General features: G+C 47.6%; 1 protein-coding gene across 3 annotated transcripts in view; it reads left to right on the top strand.

The window, feature by feature from the left end:
- The window catches only part of PRKCA (protein kinase C alpha), a 376,298-nt gene that overhangs the window by 343,051 nt on the left and 15,599 nt on the right, over positions 1-17,648 (top strand). For all 3 annotated transcript variants that reach the window (XM_019732863.3, XM_088802330.1, XM_088802331.1), the window contains 3 exons: positions 4,000-4,080; positions 12,467-12,574; positions 14,065-14,205. In XM_019732863.3, coding sequence (XP_019588422.1) covers positions 4,000-4,080; positions 12,467-12,574; positions 14,065-14,205 — 330 coding nt within the window. The remainder of the gene's footprint in view (positions 1-3,999; positions 4,081-12,466; positions 12,575-14,064; positions 14,206-17,648) is intronic.

Genomic DNA, 17,648 nt, shown 5'->3' with positions numbered 1-17,648 from the left:
TCATGTAAGCGTAATAATAATGATCATATTGACAAATAGCAGTAAAACTGAGTGACAGTGGCCCTGCCTGGGGTCACCCTCCAGGTGTTGCAGAGGGATCTGCCAACTTGAGCCCTTCTTGCCTCCCCTTCTGGGAGTTTCTCAGCTCTGGGAAACCAAATTGCCATTGCGGCCCCTTGCCTGGGGCTTCAGGATGCCAGGCAGCCTCACCCTCCGGGGGGGGGGAGGGCGCGAGCCTCCATTGGCCCACAGGTGCCAGCGACACCTGCTCCAATGGGGACAGACGCAAGAGAGCCTCGCCATCCCTTCAGTGGCCCCGAGCCTGTCAGCCCAAAGTTGACTCCCGGGCTAACATCAGCCAGGGAACCAGAGAGGGTCAAACCGTGTTTCCCTGAAAATAAGACCTAACCAGAAAATAAGCCCTACCATGATTTTTCATGACAACATCCTCTGAATATAAGACCTTTTGGAGCAAAAATTACTATAAGACCCAGTCTTATTTTCGGGGAAACATGGTAGGAGCCAGTGAGGGGGCCTAGACCAGCACTGTCCATCCAACAAGTAAAAGGCAAGCCAACTGCACTTAGCAGCCACGTGTGAAAGAGTTGAAAAGCAAGTGAGATTAATTTGAGTATATTTGTATTTAACCCAACACAGCCAAAATAAAAAACTGTGAAAGAGATACTTTGGTCAGAATCTTACGTGCAGTTTAGAGCACGTCTCAGTGTGTACGAGACACGTTCAAAGCTCAGTAGCCACATGTGGCTAGTAGCTACTCACTGGACATTGTGGGTCTGGACAGCTCCCGAGGGAGAGTAGAGCCGGCGTCCTAAATCACGTGCACCTAAGTGTTTGTCTTCAACGGGGGCCCTCTCACACTTTCCCATTTGCAGTGAGATTTTGGATAATGGGAGGTGTTTACTAATAGCTGGTCACTGAGGGAAAAGGGTGCTGCCTCTAAAAAGGAGCTTGCGTCAGGAAGGTTGCACCCCGTACCTTGTAACTTAGATCTTTCTTTGGACCTTCCCATTTCATCTAGTGCTCAAAGCCGGGGGGTAGGGGGGGAGGAGGGGGCCACCGATGGTGACCTTGCTCCAGCTAAGTTCTAAATCCCGTGCTATTATTACAGCTGAAGGCCCTGCGGTGTTCAGAGCAACTTGGTAACCTCGGCCCAGTGGCTGAGCTGTTGAGCTCTAGGGACTGACGAATGCTACTGCCAAGAAAAATGAGCCATTGGCTCATTCTGCTTTTGTAAGCCTTGGAAGCAGGAGAGGATGTTATCAGAAGGAATCCTAAGAGCATAATGCTATATAAATAGCAAAATGAAAGGCAAGTGGGACCAAAGGTGATACCGAGTCCAATTTCAGGTGGCCCTGGCCTGTAGGATTTGTGGATCATTCTAACCAGAATCAGAGCTTCCATGCCCTTGACTTCTGACAGCTTTCCAAACTCAGGTGGCATCTCCCAGCACCCGCATAGAGGGGTCTGGGGGGTACAATGGCTCCGATATTTGTAGAATACAGGAAATGAAATAAATAAAACATGACCTTCTCCAGTCGGCCCCCACTGTGTCACAGCATCTAATTCACACAGCAACGTGGTGCCTTAGCCCTGCCTGTGTTAAAAACAAACTAACTAGAACACGGATTGCTGCAATAGATGGCAGGGACTGGTGTTCATATAGTTACAAGGACGCATTCTATTCCAGTGCTTCCGACACATAGTTACCAAACTGAAGTGGTACTTTCAAATCTCTTTAAACTAATCCTCAAAGCCCTTTGATTAATAGTGTATTAATCCCAGTACGAGTGATGACATGTATATGAAAACAAATACGTATTTTTATATTTTATATTTTTAAAACAAATATGTTTTCAAACAAATCCATATTTTTAAAACAAATATGTCGATATTCAGAGCACTACCTGCTGATTGGCTTCGGGCAAGTCTCTCAAATTTCTTCCCCTCAGTTTTCTCACCTCTCCAACAGAGACAATAATAATTTCTGTCTCATTGCATCATACAGCATGTGTGGAGAGCCTCTGATAGATAGATAGGTGCTCAATGAGTGTACTTTTATTTTCCCAAAGAGAATTTCTGTGGTTTTTCTGCTTGGTCAAGACAGGCTTTGATCCAGTCAAAACTGTCTGGGAGCTAGAACGACAATGCATTATTTCTTGTCATCAGGTAATAGATTAGAGACTTGGTTTGGTAGGGGTTTCTGTTGTGTGCTTTTTGTGTGTGTATTTTCCATGTTTTCAGGAAAGAACAAACATAGTTTTAAAAAGAAATTAAGCCTTCCTTGTAGGTTCCTTTGGTCATCATTTTCTTTTCAAGGAAACGAACTACAGAGCTACCGTTTTTCTCTGAAAATAAGACCTAGCCGGACCATCAGCTCTAATGCATCTTTTGGAGCAAAAACTAATATAAGACCCGATATTATATTATATTATACTATACTATACTATACTATACTATACTATACTATACTATATTATATTATATTATATTATACCTGGTCTTATAGTAAAATAAGATCGGGTCTTATGTTAATTTTTGCTCCAAAAGACGCATTAGAGCTGATGGTCCGGCTAGGTCTTATTTTCGGGAAAACACGATACAGAATCCAAACCTTCGCCCCTTGTCACCACCCACGATGAGGTGAACCATAGGAGCGTGTACCTCTCATTGTACAGGGAGAAATATTAGTTATACATTAAAGAAGGGCAGACATGCAGGAAGTTTGTTCATGTCCCAAGATACGTAATTAGACATAGTGGGCCGTTAAAAAAATATATCCTAGGACATTTCAAAGTCAAATTCATTCGTAAAGTGGCAGACTGGTCCCTGCTGTGTACTTGTTAGTTTACTTTCACCTTGAATCCTGGCTCATGATCCGTGGGCCTGGGAATTGTGTGTGTTAGGTACGCTGCTTGCCTGCAAGGTAACGAAGCCAGCCAGTGTTTTAATAAGCCCGCCAGACTTAGAAATTCAAATCAACATCACTCCCTTCCACAAGAGGACGTTGTAGAATTAGCCGGCGACCTCTGCCAGTCACAAAGGCAGAGGGAGAAGGAGAGGGAAGGTCCCTGGTCCCTATGTGCCCATCCCCCAGCTTCAATGGCTCCCTACATTTTGCCAACTCATTTTCTCTGTTCCCCCCACCCCACCTATTTTACTGAAATAGTTAAAACAAATCTAAGCTATCATTTCATTTTACCCATAAATATTTCATCTCTTACACATTTCTCTCATAAATACGCTCATCTCTAAACTGTAAAGGACACTTTTTAACTAATCACCATACTATTTAGCCCACCTAACAACCTGAACAGTAATAGCACCTAATATCAAGACCATATTTAAATATTCCCAATTTTTTTTTTTTTTTATAGTTGGTTGGTTTGAATCGAGATTCAGACAAGGTCCAAATATTACACTTGATTATTATGTTTTGTGTCTCTTTTAAAACATTTTGAAACTTCAGGCGTTCAACAGATATCGTTATACCTCTCTATGCGCAACCCAAGAAACCCAGAATTTTCACCTTGGCCATTCTTCCTTCTTTTTCTCCATCATCATCACCATCATCGGTATTACTTTCAGTGAAATTCTCTTACATCGTTTATCTTACTTATCAGACCCTAGCTCTGAATGACCCCTGGCTTTTTCCAAAAATTAAATCTACCTCAGTGTCCAAATATTTTGCACCAATGAGGATAAACAAATGTACTTCGGACAGCGCTGTGACATCCCAGGTGGATTCAGAAATGGAATTCCACAACAGGTTGGGGGTGGTGAATTGTGGGGTGACAGTTCTTGGCGTGTCTGATTTGAAGGGTGCTGCTCTTCCTTGGGTATAGAAATCCAAGGCAGGTACTATGAGCACCTCATTTCCATGAGCTAAGTGTGTAAATGCCTATAGGCTTAACTTTTCTGTTCTAACCCAGGCTTTCTGATTTGCCACTAAATGTAATTGATGTACTTGTTTTCACACAGATCATCGCTTATCAGCCGTATGGGAAATCGGTGGACTGGTGGGCTTACGGAGTCCTGCTATATGAAATGCTGGCTGGGCAGGTAATAGTCCACTCTGTTTTCATGCTTGCTTATTGTCATACTATGTGAAGACTTTGGGCCTTGATAGCAGGATCTGGAAGTGTGGTGTGGCTGATGCTGGTCTGACTTCCTGAACCCAGGTGAGAGAGAGAGAGTCGCCCTTGAGAGTGGATTATATTCAGTGTGCACAGAAGTCACCCTCTCATCCTCAAACCCCAAACCGAAAGCTCCCTCCCCCTCCCCGCAGTATAGACAATAGATAGCTTTCAGGTCACGCTCAAAAGCCCCGTGCACATTGGTGATGACAGTGGCCACTGTAAGTTTTCAGTGTCTCAGAACTGGGCTTGAGCTATGGTTCCCTGCAAGTTTGTCTGCACAAATTACCCCAGCCGCTGCCCAGGTGTATAATTGGTATTGTTTTTAAAGGAAGAAGATGGTTAGACTTGAAGAAGTGTTTTAATAGCTTCTCCCCATCACCTCTTATCTCACCCTTGGCAGTTCATTATAACTTTTACAAAAGTCCAGTGAGGCTGAACTTCCAGTTAAGAAAAGGCAAATTGGATTTCTCTTAGGAAGGTGACACGTATCAGATAACCAAGTGCATTACTGCCTAACATGGCACTTTCTAATACAGCGGTCTTAATACCTATGTCGTTGGGATAAGTCACACTAACTGTTTTAACAAGCTACCCCAAAATCTCAGTGGCTCAATACACAACACAGACTCATTTCTCATTCTTGGCACAGTCCTGTGTAGTGGGGGGAGAGGGGGGCGTTGATCCACATGGTCATTCAAGGACCCAAGCTTCTTCCATCCATTAGCTCCACCATCTTTCAGGACCTTGAATTCCTCTACTGAATCCTCCTTGCTCAACTTGCCAATGAGGAGAGAGCAGGAAGACCGTTGCACAGAATGTTCTCGGGTCCAGGCCTAGCGGTGGCATGCATCACCGCCTACATTCCACTGGCCACATGGCCTCACTGAGATGCAAATAGGACTATAAGTGGCATTTACCTGTGAGCTTGGCAAGGGGAAGCAGGTTTGGTGAGCATCTACCAGATCTCTGCCATACACCTAAAGATGATAAGGTTGTGGGCTGCTTTCTATTGTTCCCAGCACTCAGGTACTGGTGCCAAGGAGTCTGCTCCTCCACAGCGATGAGCCTTAGTAAGCGAGAATGGAAAGAAACGCTCATGTTGAGCAGCAGAGCTAACCCCAAAGAAATCTTGGTTCCTGGAAGAGAAGTCACCTTTCCTGACATGTCGCATCTACTCACTCATTCATTTATTCATTCAATACATATTTATCGAACACATGCTTTTACTATGTATACGCTGATAGCCGTGGAAAAGACAAAGAGCTGTACCTTCATGGAGCTTACAATCTGGAGAAAGAGACAATAGGAAAGTTAACTAAGGAAAGTATATAATAATGATAAGCCAAAAAAAAAAGTAGCAAAGCAGGAAAAAAAAAAAAACATATAGTGTTGGGGGAGGGCTGAAATTTTAGCTAGGATAGCCAGGGAGGGCCTCATGTAGAGAATAAGTTGAGTTAAGGCCAGAAGTAAGTGAGAGAATGTCCACGTGCATATCTGGGGAAAGGGCGTTCCAGGCAGAGGGAACAGTATGTGCAAAGGCCCAGGGGTGGGACTCTGTGGCCATGTTTTAGAAATGGAGGGGAAGCTGCCAGTGTGTCTGGAGCCCAATAAGCTAGAGAGGGAGTAGGAGGCCTGAGGTCAGAAGGGAAAGGGGAGCACCAGGTCATGGGTGCATGGAGAGCATCACAAAACCGTTAGCTTTCATTCTGGACTGGGAGGCCACTGCTGATCTCACCTTTATGTCCCTTTCATTGCATCTTGTATCTTTTAGATGCTTAACACAGTCTTTAGATATTCAAAGATGTAAGGCATAGACCTTGCCACTAACCAGCCCAGTGGCCTTCAAGCAGGCCTCTTAGCCTATATTTGGTCATTATTGCTCAGTGCTGTTAAGTTTTGATTAATATTTAAAATGTGTTTTGTGTAGAATTTAGTCTTTCCCCCCAACAAAACGTTGAAACATTCGTCTCGTTCGCCAAATACCTCCGTTTGTAAACATGGGAAAGCAGGTTATACAGAACAACTGTCAGGGAGACAGCAGCTGGCAAAACACAAGTTGCCTGCTCCTTGAGTTAATTTCCCCTCTTTAGAATTTTGACGATAAAATTTGACTGGATCATTGGCCCCCCGCCCCCACCCCGGGAGCCATGCTGTTCATGAAGGCACAAAAAGCTGAGTTCCCCGCCTGGATCCCACTTGAATGTTCTGACTCTTGAGTGCAGAAAACAAACCCTACTTTCATTAAGAGTCACATTTGCATGTGCCAACAAAGGAAATTGGTTGGGTAGAAACAGGATCTGTTTCCAAGGGCACTTTACAAGAGAGAAAATGAGCTGCCTCTTTATTGGCCAGCAGGAGGCTGGAATTTCAGGCCACAGGCCTTCAGCAAAGCCACCCCCTCCTCCATCCACGTCTTCCTTCCTCTCCTCGAGCCTTCCTGGGACTTCATTCCCTAGGGGAGATAGAGCTCAGGAAATGTTTCACCCCTACAGGGAAGTCCCCTTTGGAGTGCATTTTGAAGTCCTGCCTCATTTGCAGAACTGGTCCTGAGGCCCATAATTTTAAGGTTGGCTTTCCTGATGCCCCAGACAGAACCACAGGGCCCGCCCACACCCAGTGGGTCCATAGACATTCCGGCACATTTCCATGATTTTTCATCCTTTCTCAGAGTCCGTTAGCCTGCCTTATATGATCTCTTGAAGTTTTCATAATCCATTGAAAATGGTGACACTATTTAAATAAGACACTTTCAAGGTGTCCCACGTTCAGGCACCATGGTTCCTCTAAATCTTCACCATCCCTGCCCCAAACACAGGATTTTCATTTCAGAAGCCTCTGCTTGGTTTTCCTTTCTATTTAAATATATTCCTGGGCTATGCCTCAGCCCAAAAAGGATAATAAAGGCTCTGTGTGTATTGCCCACGGCCCCCAAACCCGGAGGAACCTCAGAGACCCAGCAGAAGGAATAGATGCCGTTATTGAAAAGTGAGACTAATTATAAAGTTGTTGATGTGGTTGTGGTCTAAATTTGTCCTCTTTAATCAAGAGGGCTGCAGATGAGCAGGGGGAAAAAATGGTTTATTGCCGTTTTCTTCTCATTTGCTTTATTTATTGTCAGCAGCCAAGGGAGCAGATAAGTGTAAACAGCCTGAGTCCCTCTCCAGTTCCTGGACTGCTTGATAAATATGATTACTTTCGGGCATAAATAGTATTTGGCCAGCCCTCTAATGAGCATATCACGGCTCGAGGCGTTCGCGGGTATCCATCATGAAGGGGCCAGCCCTCTCCTCTTTATGTCCCTCTCTGCTGGGTTATTAATGCTTTGTCTTCATTCCTGGTGAATCAGTAATGGGTGTTTTATCCCAAAACACCAGTCTGGATTGTCCTTGAGTGCTCTCCCACCCCACCCCTGCTCATTAGCCATCTGCAAAGGAACTAGGCAGGGTCCTAACAACCACTTACTAGTAAGTGATTTTGGAATCGTTTTGGAAAGAATGAAGCATCATCCCCCATTTGTCTGTCTAAACTCCACAAATTCCATTACAAGGAGGGAACCCCCACTCTTCAGAAAAGTGTCCCACCAAGCCAAGACTTTTAAGTTAACAGGTAGTTTAGCTTGAAATCCTCAGTTCAGAGCAGTAGAAATTTAGAAAGTAATCATGGGACTGGGGAAAAGAGGAGAAGAGAAGCAATCCAAAACCGTCATGTACTAAGTACCTCGGCAACACATTACCTCCTGCTGTCCCCAGGCTCGGTAGCTGGCATGACGAGAAAGGGAAATGAATGCAATTATAACTTTTCACCATTGACCTGCCTTCGACACGAAGGCCTGAGAGCAAGCAATTACTGGAGGAATGTTCCAGGGTGATCTAGAGAGACTTAATGAGAGCCGTAAAAATGTTCCCGTCCTTTGGCCGCATAATCCCACACCTGGGAAATTATTCTAGAAAGTGATTCAGAGAAGAAATAAATGATATGCGCAGAGGTGTTTACAGGAGCATTCGTTATGAGAACACAGCGCTGGAAGCAGTGGGAAATGCGCCCCTGGACAAATGAGTCAGGCCCGTGATGCAGCACCTCAGTGGCAGTCATCTGAGTGGGACCACGGGAGCCACAGAGAAAGCGTGTTTGCAACCGTGAGCGAAAAACAAAGAACTCCAAATTATGCATCATCATTTGAAAATCATATGAAAAGCCGCAGGGTCCAGAGAAAAAATAGCCATGTTTGTGTTTAGGTAAGGGGAACGTGGGAGCTACTTTCAAGGGCTTCCCCTCCCCGCAGAATATATAATTTTAATTTAAAATGGAGCTTTTCCGAATGTGAGGGTCACTGCTGCTGTTCAGCAAGTCTTTGGGGCCTTCCTGCCTTCTGGCACATGGGGGATTGTACCTCCCGGTGCACTCGTGATTGGGTGGGGGTGGCACCAGTTCTGACCAGAGAGGTCTGGAGCTAGAGCAGAAGATGCCGGGACTCGATGGCATGACCACGATGGCGCTGCTCCACCGGTGTGGGTCCCTGGGCGCCCCACAGTGGGCGTGTGGCGTAAGCAATCCAAATTAGGGCTGGGAAATCATGCCAGGTCCCTAGTCTAGAGGCCAAAGTCACTCTCTACACAATGACTTGGAGTATCTTTATTCTCAGAGCTCCTCGCTACCCATTGTGCAGGGTGTAAATCAGCCCCTCACAGTTTATCGAAACAATCTTTCCAGAACGGCTGAGTCCTCTTTATGTGCCGGGTGCACCAGCCGCTGAGCACCTCCCACTCAGTCCTGCCAGCTGCGAGGCCGGGGGGGTCATTCTTCACGTTCTAACTACGGAGACAAGCGTGGGAAGCGGCATTGCTCAGAATGGCTAAGAGCCCAAGCTACGAAGTCGGGGGGCCTGGGCTTGAATCCTGGTTCTGCAACACGCCCGCTCTGTAACCTTGGCCAAAGCACTGACTAGAACCTCAGTGACCTCAGCTGCGAAATGGGATGAACCACCCCTACGTCATAGGGTTGTTGTGAGGATTGAGTGAGCGATGCCACAAAGCCCTCCCCACGGAGTCCGGCACAGACAAGGAGGGAGCCTAAGAAGTAACTGTGATGGCCGGTGCCGTTGTCGTTCCTGCCGCTCTCTCCCAAAGAGGGTTCTTCTTTACTGGGCAGTGTAGACTCACGGTGGCTGAGAACAAAACCTCAGGGTAGGGGGATGAGCTAACAGAAGAAGGTCCGATCCTTGGGGCCACACCGGGGTGGGAACCAGGGTGAAACCCCACGGCTTTGCCACAGGGACGTGTGGTCGTGTGGCTTTTGTTAGAGCTTAGGAATCTTAGTGTAACACATGAGCCTAAGGGGTCTCTGAGGATCCTTCCAACCCCAGACTGGAATGATTCACATTGCGTTCCACAGCTTTCTTTCCTGCAGGACACCTCAGGGCCTTTAAAAATGTCAGTGTTAATGCAAATCTCCAGAAGGGCATATAGGGTGCAAACTTGGACCCGGGAATACCCTGCAGGGTTGCTGTTCTAAGGGGTGCCCTCAGGGGGGTGCCCTCAGGGAGGATACAGGGCTTCTTCCCAGTAAAAATCTTCCTCTGACCCACAGTGGACAAGGCCTAATCCTTGACACCACAGTATCCATTTCAGAAATCAACATATGGGGGAAGCTCGCCTGAGCAAAGGTGGCTCCCGTGCCATGGGACGATGCAGCAGGTGTCAGAGGCCAGTGCCCTGCACTGAACGGTCCCCAAACAATTCCTGTCTCCCACATTAGAGGGGAGAAGAAAGGCTATGGCCGCATTGACTTAATGGTCTGCAAATGAGAAGGAGCTTCTCGCTGCCTCGCTTAAGATTCCTGGGGAGGGTTTGCTTGAGATTCTCCTTGGAGAAAGCTTCTCTTAGGCCTTCGGTTTGGAGTAGCTGTGACTCAGCCCCTGTGGTGTTCTGCTTCTAGTGCCCGAGCTTCTCCAAAGATGCTGGATGACTCTGCCTGGTGCCTTTGTCACCGTTCAGTAGAGGACACCGGCCAGCCACATTCGGCCAGCTTCATGGATGTGTGACCTGTGCGGTCTCATGGGACCCAAGCTCAGAAAAGACCTGCACATTTGATTTTAGTGCTGTGCTCTCGTCATCCTGAAGTTCTCAATAATTACCTAATAAGGGACCTCCCATTTTCATTTTGCACTGAGACCCACAAATTATGTAGCTCATCCTGACCAGCGGCCCAGGGCCATGCTGTGAGTTGTCGATTAGTTGTCCAGAAGCAGAACCTGTGCCCTGCTCACCGCCAGGGCACTGGCACGTCACAGAGTATGTACACATAGCAAATTCAGAGTGACTGGGGCCCCCTGGAGTACAGTTCACAGCCCTGAGCAGAAACCACACCACATGTGTTTTAGTTATGAAAATGTCCTTGGCCAAAGCTTGGCTACATTTGCAGGTCACGGATTAAGGAAAATGAGACGTTTTATGGGTGTCATATAACAGGTGTTTCAGAAGAAGTAGGTTGCGTGACATCAGGCAGAGAAGTGGTGGCGGGATGGACATAGGACTGGCCTCCATTGTAGCTTCTGGCCGGGTGCAGTCACACCCAGACCCCGGCTGTCCTGCTCTGCTCTCTGTGGCAGAAGTAGCGCACACCCTGCTGACCCAGGTGACCCTCTGCAGCCTGCACTCCCCGGGGGGGTGCCTGCCCCCAGCTGATTTGCCGTGTGGGCATCCCAGGCGCCATGTTCCTCCCGCCCACGGAGACTCAGCACCCCGCCTTCTGCTCTGCTCCGTGTGAGTCAGTCCCAGGCAGGCTAATTTTAGTTCTCCTCCCCCACCTGTGTGCTTCCTCCAAATTAGCCCATCTTAATACCAGGCACTTACAACCAGAAAAGAGGCCTGCTTATTTATATTTTTAAACCAAACAAAAACAAAACGTAAGTGGCATCAGTCACACACGCACCTCCCTTTCTCTCATACCTGGTCCTCCCGGCAGGGCTCCCTTGTGGGCATACCGTGCCCAGCTCCCATTCAGGGCTGGGGTCGGGGTGCAGGACGAAGGGTGGAGGCCAGATGAACAGGTTGGGATGAGCTGTGAGTGGTGGTTGACGGACGCTCTGCTTGATTCAAATGTTTCATGAGAAGGGATATCCTACTGACGACTGCACAGTTGTCTTTGGTCCGTGATATAGTTGAAGCCAAACTCTGTCATTGTCTGAGCCCTAACTGTGTCAGCCAAAGTGACTGGGATGCCTTTCCATGAAAAGGGAAACACAAGATGAGACATGGGGTGCTCCATAGGAGGCTGGCCCTGGTCTGCCTTTCCTATGCTAAGCTCAGGGGTAGCTAAGGCAAAGGAGAACATCTAGAAAGTTCCCAGAAGCCCACTTAGCCTGTGAGTGGTCCCACTAGAGTGACAGGTAATTTACTCGACCTTTCAGGATGGAAGAGCTGCTGGGGACAAAGCTCAAAGCTTGAGGGCATGGTGAGCTCACCTGTCCCTCCTGAGGACCCTCGCAGCTCGCCCAGAGACAGTTCATCTGCCTCAGTGACAGTACGTGGCCTGCTAACCCTTCTTTGGGCCCTTACTGGGTGCACGACAAAATATCAGGCACTTTACAGACTCACCAGGGAACCTCATTTTATTGGGGAAAAATTAGAAAACTGTGTCTTAAAGAGGTGAGTCACTTGTCTTGCCTGTAGACACCCACCGAGGAGGCAAGGCAGCTAGAATTCTGGTTTAGACCCGCCTGATTTTAAAGCCGTGCCTCCTGCTCCCCACGGGGATGTACACCCAGGAGAAAAGGACGAGGAGGTGTCCGGTGGGAGCTAAGGTCCCATCACCGCCACCGTGCAGGTGGCACGTCCATGAATTCCTGGACCTGGGGGAGTTCTCTTGGCACATGTTCTAATGTCCCCTTCACCCCATGTTCAGATTCCAAAGACATTATAATGCATTTTCCAACCGCCCCCCCCCACATTCTGAACACAAAGCCGTCTGTAACCTAACTTGATCATAATTAGATTTTAACACATAATTACAAGATTAATGGATTAATTATAATTTATTTGCAACTCATTCAAAGCATTACTCAAAAAGCATTTTTCTTCAAGATTGTTTTGAGTTGCCCAGGGCAAGATAATTAAAGGGACAGAGGGAAAAAATGAAGAACACACAGCCTCCGACCTAATTATAAGATAATCAAATAAACCCCAAGCTGACTGTAGCCTGTAGTGCCTAGAAACCCGTTCTGTTTCCTGGTGTTGAATTGGGTCTTCGGGCGCCATGTTAATAAATTTCTCTGCCTAACTATTTTGCCATCTTTCTCTTTTCCGGAATAGCCCCCATTTGATGGCGAGGATGAAGACGAACTATTTCAGTCTATAATGGAGCACAACGTTTCTTATCCAAAATCCTTGTCAAAGGAGGCCGTTTCCATCTGCAAAGGAGTGAGTAGATTGGCTTCCTTTTATGATCAAGTCACCAGGAGGGTTGACAGGAGAGAGACCTTCCCCACGTGTCTAGGTGAAATGGCAGGAAAGTCACAACCCCACGCCACTGCTTTCGGCCACCGAGGCCTGGACCTTGGTGACATGCAGGGCAAAGTGGGAAAAGTAGAGGCCTGAAGAATGGATTCCACCCCAAAACCTTCCTGGAGCTCAGGCCCGGCCAGCTAGTCATAGGGTGCTTTAGGTACCGATTCACCTCATGAAATTGTGGTTCTGGTTCCCGGAAGTAACCGTGGGCCCATTAAAAATGTTAGTTCTCTTCTGTTGCCTCACTCAGCGTGCCTTGGTTAGTTCTTTGTTCATTTCTCTGTTTTTGAGATATAATATACATACAGAAATGGGCACGAATCATCAGTGTGCAGATCAGTGACGTGTCACAAAATGAACACACCCGTGTAACGGCCTGTTTCCAACACCCGAGAAGCCCCTTCCTGTTCCATTTTGCAGTCACTGCAGAAATGAGTTGTGCCTGTTTTGAATTTGGCATTTTGAACTTGGCACAAATGGAATCTTGCAGTAGATGCTCCCCGGCCTGGCTTTTTCCCCCCAACATCGTGATGGTGAGATTTTTTCATATCGCTGTGTATGGTTGTAGTTCCATCTTTCCTATCACTACGTAATGTTCCAATACGTGAACAAACCACTTTGCTTATCCATTCTACTGCTGGTGGGTGTTTGGGTCGTTTCTTCTTTGGTTTGAAGCTGTTACAAATAGAACTGCTATGAACCTCCTGGGTCATGTATTTTGGGGAACATATGAACAAATTTTCCGCTTATTTTGGGGTTGTTTTTTTCCCCAGTTTTATCGAGGTATAGCTGACAAATAAAATAGTAATATATTTTAAAGTGTACCACGTGATGACTTGATATACATACACAGTTGGCCCTCGGTTCCACACCCAGGGATTCAAGCAACTGCAGATTGAAAATATTTGGGGGAAAAAGTTATATGGTTGCCGACATGTCCTATGTCGTTAGATCTACAATGGCTGCATCTATACTGAACATGTACAGGATTTGTTTTTTCTTGTCATTATTCCCTGAACAATACAGTATAACAACTATTTACATAGCATTTATATTGTACTAGGTATGATAAGTAATCTAGAGATGATTTAAAGTATATGGGGGGATGTGTATAGATTATATGCAACTATTATGCCATTTTTCTATGCGGGCCTTGAGCATCCATAGATTTTGGGATCTGCGGGGGGTCCAGGAACCAGCCCCCTGTGGATACCGAGGGACAGCTGTGCATCGTGAAAGGATCCCCACGGCCAAGTTCACGCATCCATCACCTCTCAGAGCTCTTTTTCCTCTTTTAGAAGCAGAACACTTAAGTTCTACACTCCTAGCAAATTTCAAATATACACGATGATCAGCTGCAGTTCCCACGTTATACATTACATCCTCTTGCGTCTACTTTCTAGCTGATGACCAAACATCCGGGCAAACGACTGGGCTGTGGGCCCGAGGGAGAGAGGGACGTGCGAGAACACGCCTTCTTCCGGAGGATCGACTGGGAGAAACTAGAGAACAGGGAGATCCAGCCGCCCTTCAAGCCCAAAGTGGTGAGTAAGGGGCGCAGCCGGTTTCCTGAGCCCTGTTCCCCAAATCCTGGAGGTGTCCCACCAACCCTTTTCCCTCTACAGGGTGAGAAAAATGGCCAGGTACCAGCCTTGCACTCAATTCTGTGGTCTGAGCAACCAGGATTCCTGCTGACTTTGACAGTAAAGAGAGACCAGGCAGTGAGGGGGAGTCTGTGTCCACTGCGGGGGGGGGGGGGGGGGGGGTCTGTGCCCATTGTGCGTGCCAATAGGGCAGCTGCAGAGCACCTCCTTCCCCGCAACATGATTAGAGAGCTGGGGCAGGTGTGCTTGGGGTTTGAATTTCGTGGACTGAAATTCCTTGATGTGAGTCCTTCACCAGACTTCTCATCTGCTTCCAGCTTTCCTGGATTTCCTGGATCTGTCTTGCCCCGAAGGTAGCCTGAAGCGTAATTGATTGCTAGCTGTCCGTTGGCAGGCCCTGGGTGCAGGTCCCCGCTGGCCCGTCCCTGCTGTAAGGGGTGTGTGGTGTCAAGCACCGTTTTGGGCGTTGCCACCTTCATTCAGATTCTTCCTCTATGACTCCCTTTTGTTTCTTTCCTTTGTTTAACAAATGCTACAGGCCAGGCCCTGTTCTCAGGGGTTTAACAATTAGGTCATTTAACCCTCCAACAGCCCTGGGAGGTGGGTACTGCTGTCCCCAATTACAGTTGGAGAAACAGAGGCACAGAGAGGCTGAGTGACTTGCTGAGGGCACAAAGCTGGTCCAGGTGGTGGAGCCAGGATTCAGACTCTAGTGTCCTGGCTCCTGGCTCTGTGTCCTCACGCACTGCACCATTGCCCCATCTCGGACTGACCTACACCAGTTTTCTGGTTGTTGCCTGCAGCCCGTGTTTGCCTTTCTCAATGTGTACATCTCGGGAGGTAAACTGAGAGCCTGTACGACATCAGCCTCCTCACTCATGCCACCTGCCACTTTGCAGTGCCTCCCAGGGAGCTGCTTTTCCCTGCACCCCATTTCTACAGGCCAGTGGATCTGTGCCTTCCAGCTCTGCCAGCATCTCAGCCAGTGTTGGGTAGTCACCGCTGTACCTCTGTTGCTGAGACTGCAAAGACTGCAGCTTTATTGCACAGTTTCAGAAGTGTCCACTGGGTGTTTCGGCCCCAATGTGTCTCCTCTGACAGGTGCCCCCTGAGCAGGCAAAGGGGACCTTTCCTGGTGGCTGAGTTACTAACTGGGTGCCACAGAGCTTTATTGTTAGAGCGGCCACTTCCTCGTCAAATATGCGTATGTGTCCTCCACTCCAAGAATAAAACTGCTGGTGGTGAGCCCATTGATTTTATATCTCCAAGATATTTTTAGCATGAACTGAAGAAAAACTGGATTTAATCAGGTCAGTTGACTTTCTCCTGAGTCAGCATTTCAAACAAGGCCATTATGTATCTGCCACCCCACCTTCTCTTTAGCCAGTCCTGGGCACTGATTTCAGGGGCTCTCATAGCATCCCCACCCTTTAGTTTACAACACCGGGTTTTGAGGGGTGAGTCGGGGGGAGACAGAGTGATAAATGGTGCTGCAAACGGTCTCGGTGGAACATTCTGTTAGGGATTTTCCTTTTTCTCTTTCATATGTATTTAGTCTTCTTTAATAAGAAAGGTACACAATAGCATCTAGCACACAGCTTAGTTTCTTTACAGGAACAACATAGAAACACACACCGACCCTGCTTTTAAGAGTTAAACAAAATGCAGTTACTTGTCAGTCACTTTCCAGAAAAAAATGAAATGCAGCAAAGTCACCCTAAAACACATCTTTGGCTATTTGTTCCCACCTCACTTTCAGAAGAGCTTGTTTATTTGCACAGTGTCCCACTTTTTATGGCTACTGCAGCCCTAAACTCCGATGTAGAGAAAGCAAAAGGGTGACTTGGCTCCGGCAACCACGCATGTCATTCGTCCCCTGTGGGCCCTGGCAACCATGGAGGCAGAGTCACACCATGGCAAGCAGTTGAGCCGTGAGCCGTGTTAATTTATTTACTCCTGGAGTGCTGCTGTTTATTTGGTTTTTCAACTGAGTGCTGGTTAAAATAAAAAGAAAAGCTAAATTGCTTCTGGCTGTAAAGAAACAGCCCCTGAACTCACAAACAGAAGCAGAAATCGTGAGCCAAGGCCCTAAAACTGAAGGGTTCATAGGAAAGGCCTGTTTGGAGGGAAGGGCCTGTCAGAAGGAAGGGAGTGGAGAGCTTGCATCTGCTCAGAGCGAGATTTCTCAGGCAAAAGCCCACATCCTGCTGGAGAGCCTGCCTACAAAAGAGGAAGAAGCCAGAAAAGTACAAAGGGACAGGACATGGTACCGCAAGGGAGATAAAAGCAATAGTGGAGGTTGGCAGCAAGGGGCTGCAGGAGTGAGCAGCTGAATTTTCATCCCAAAGCAGAAGGCAGTCAAGGGCAAAGTGACAGATTAGGAAAGTCCTGGTCGCTGAAGGGGCTCAGTTGCCACTGGTCCCTGGGCCACGCCAGCTGGGTCGGCTCTGAGTCTCAGATGCAGGGAGCATTTCAGCCGCCTCCAGAACATCGCTGCTCGTGGTGCCACGCAGGAGCAGAAGGACACATGCGAACAACAGAAGAAAGCCAGCGAAATCCAAATGTCATCGAGGCTGCCGACTACACCGGGGTCGACGCCACAGCAGAGGAGAACCAACTGGGTAGCAACGCGATCCCGTTATGTCATTTCCCATCTTTCTCGGTAAAAAGCATAGCTCCCTGATCCAGAGCTAATGAAAAGGTCAAAAGCGTTTACGGATGAACCACAGAGCCGCGTGTCCTCTGACAGGCTGTTTAGTCATTTCAAAGATGCGGCAATAGCAGCCAAGCTATCGCTGCCGAGAAAACAGTCAGGCAAACATACTGCTGCCAGAGACTTTTTCTTAACATGTGCCGTGATCCCATTTCAGAGAGCATCTCGCCTCTGAGCCATGTTTGGAGCCCCGGAGGATTGAATTTGCTCATCTTGGTGGAGTTTGCTCCATGCTCGTTGAGCAAGTGCTGGTGAATCAATTTCCCTGAGATTTACCAGAGTGGCTACTGGCTCCTGTGAAATCAGGCCTTTGGTTGGTGTAAATACCAACAGCAAGACTTCAAGGACCCAGTTATCTGCAGGGCACTTTGGGAGATCAAGTTGGCACTTGTAAGCTCGGAACTGTCATCTTTGTTTAATTTTTTTATCTTGTTTTTTGAACCTCCGATAAGAGATTATTCCCAAACCACCGACTTCCCTAAGAGAGCAGAGGAATTCTGTCGCTTAGCCACAGAGCTTATCCGGAGGAATCAGGGTCCCCAGACTGTCCCATCTCTTCATTTTCCTGCCTGCCAAAGTGACATCACTGAAGCTAGACCAAAGTGCCACGGAAAAAGTGAAATTCTGCCACCGAAGACGTTGCCTGATGCGGTGGCTCCATCAGCAGGCC

This window comes from Rhinolophus sinicus, chromosome 12 (assembly GCF_057876585.1).
Source record: "Rhinolophus sinicus isolate RSI-liver-muscle chromosome 12, RSI-T2T, whole genome shotgun sequence".
NCBI lineage: Eukaryota > Metazoa > Chordata > Mammalia > Chiroptera > Rhinolophidae > Rhinolophus > Rhinolophus sinicus.
This window is presented reverse-complemented; position numbering and strand designations above follow the sequence as displayed.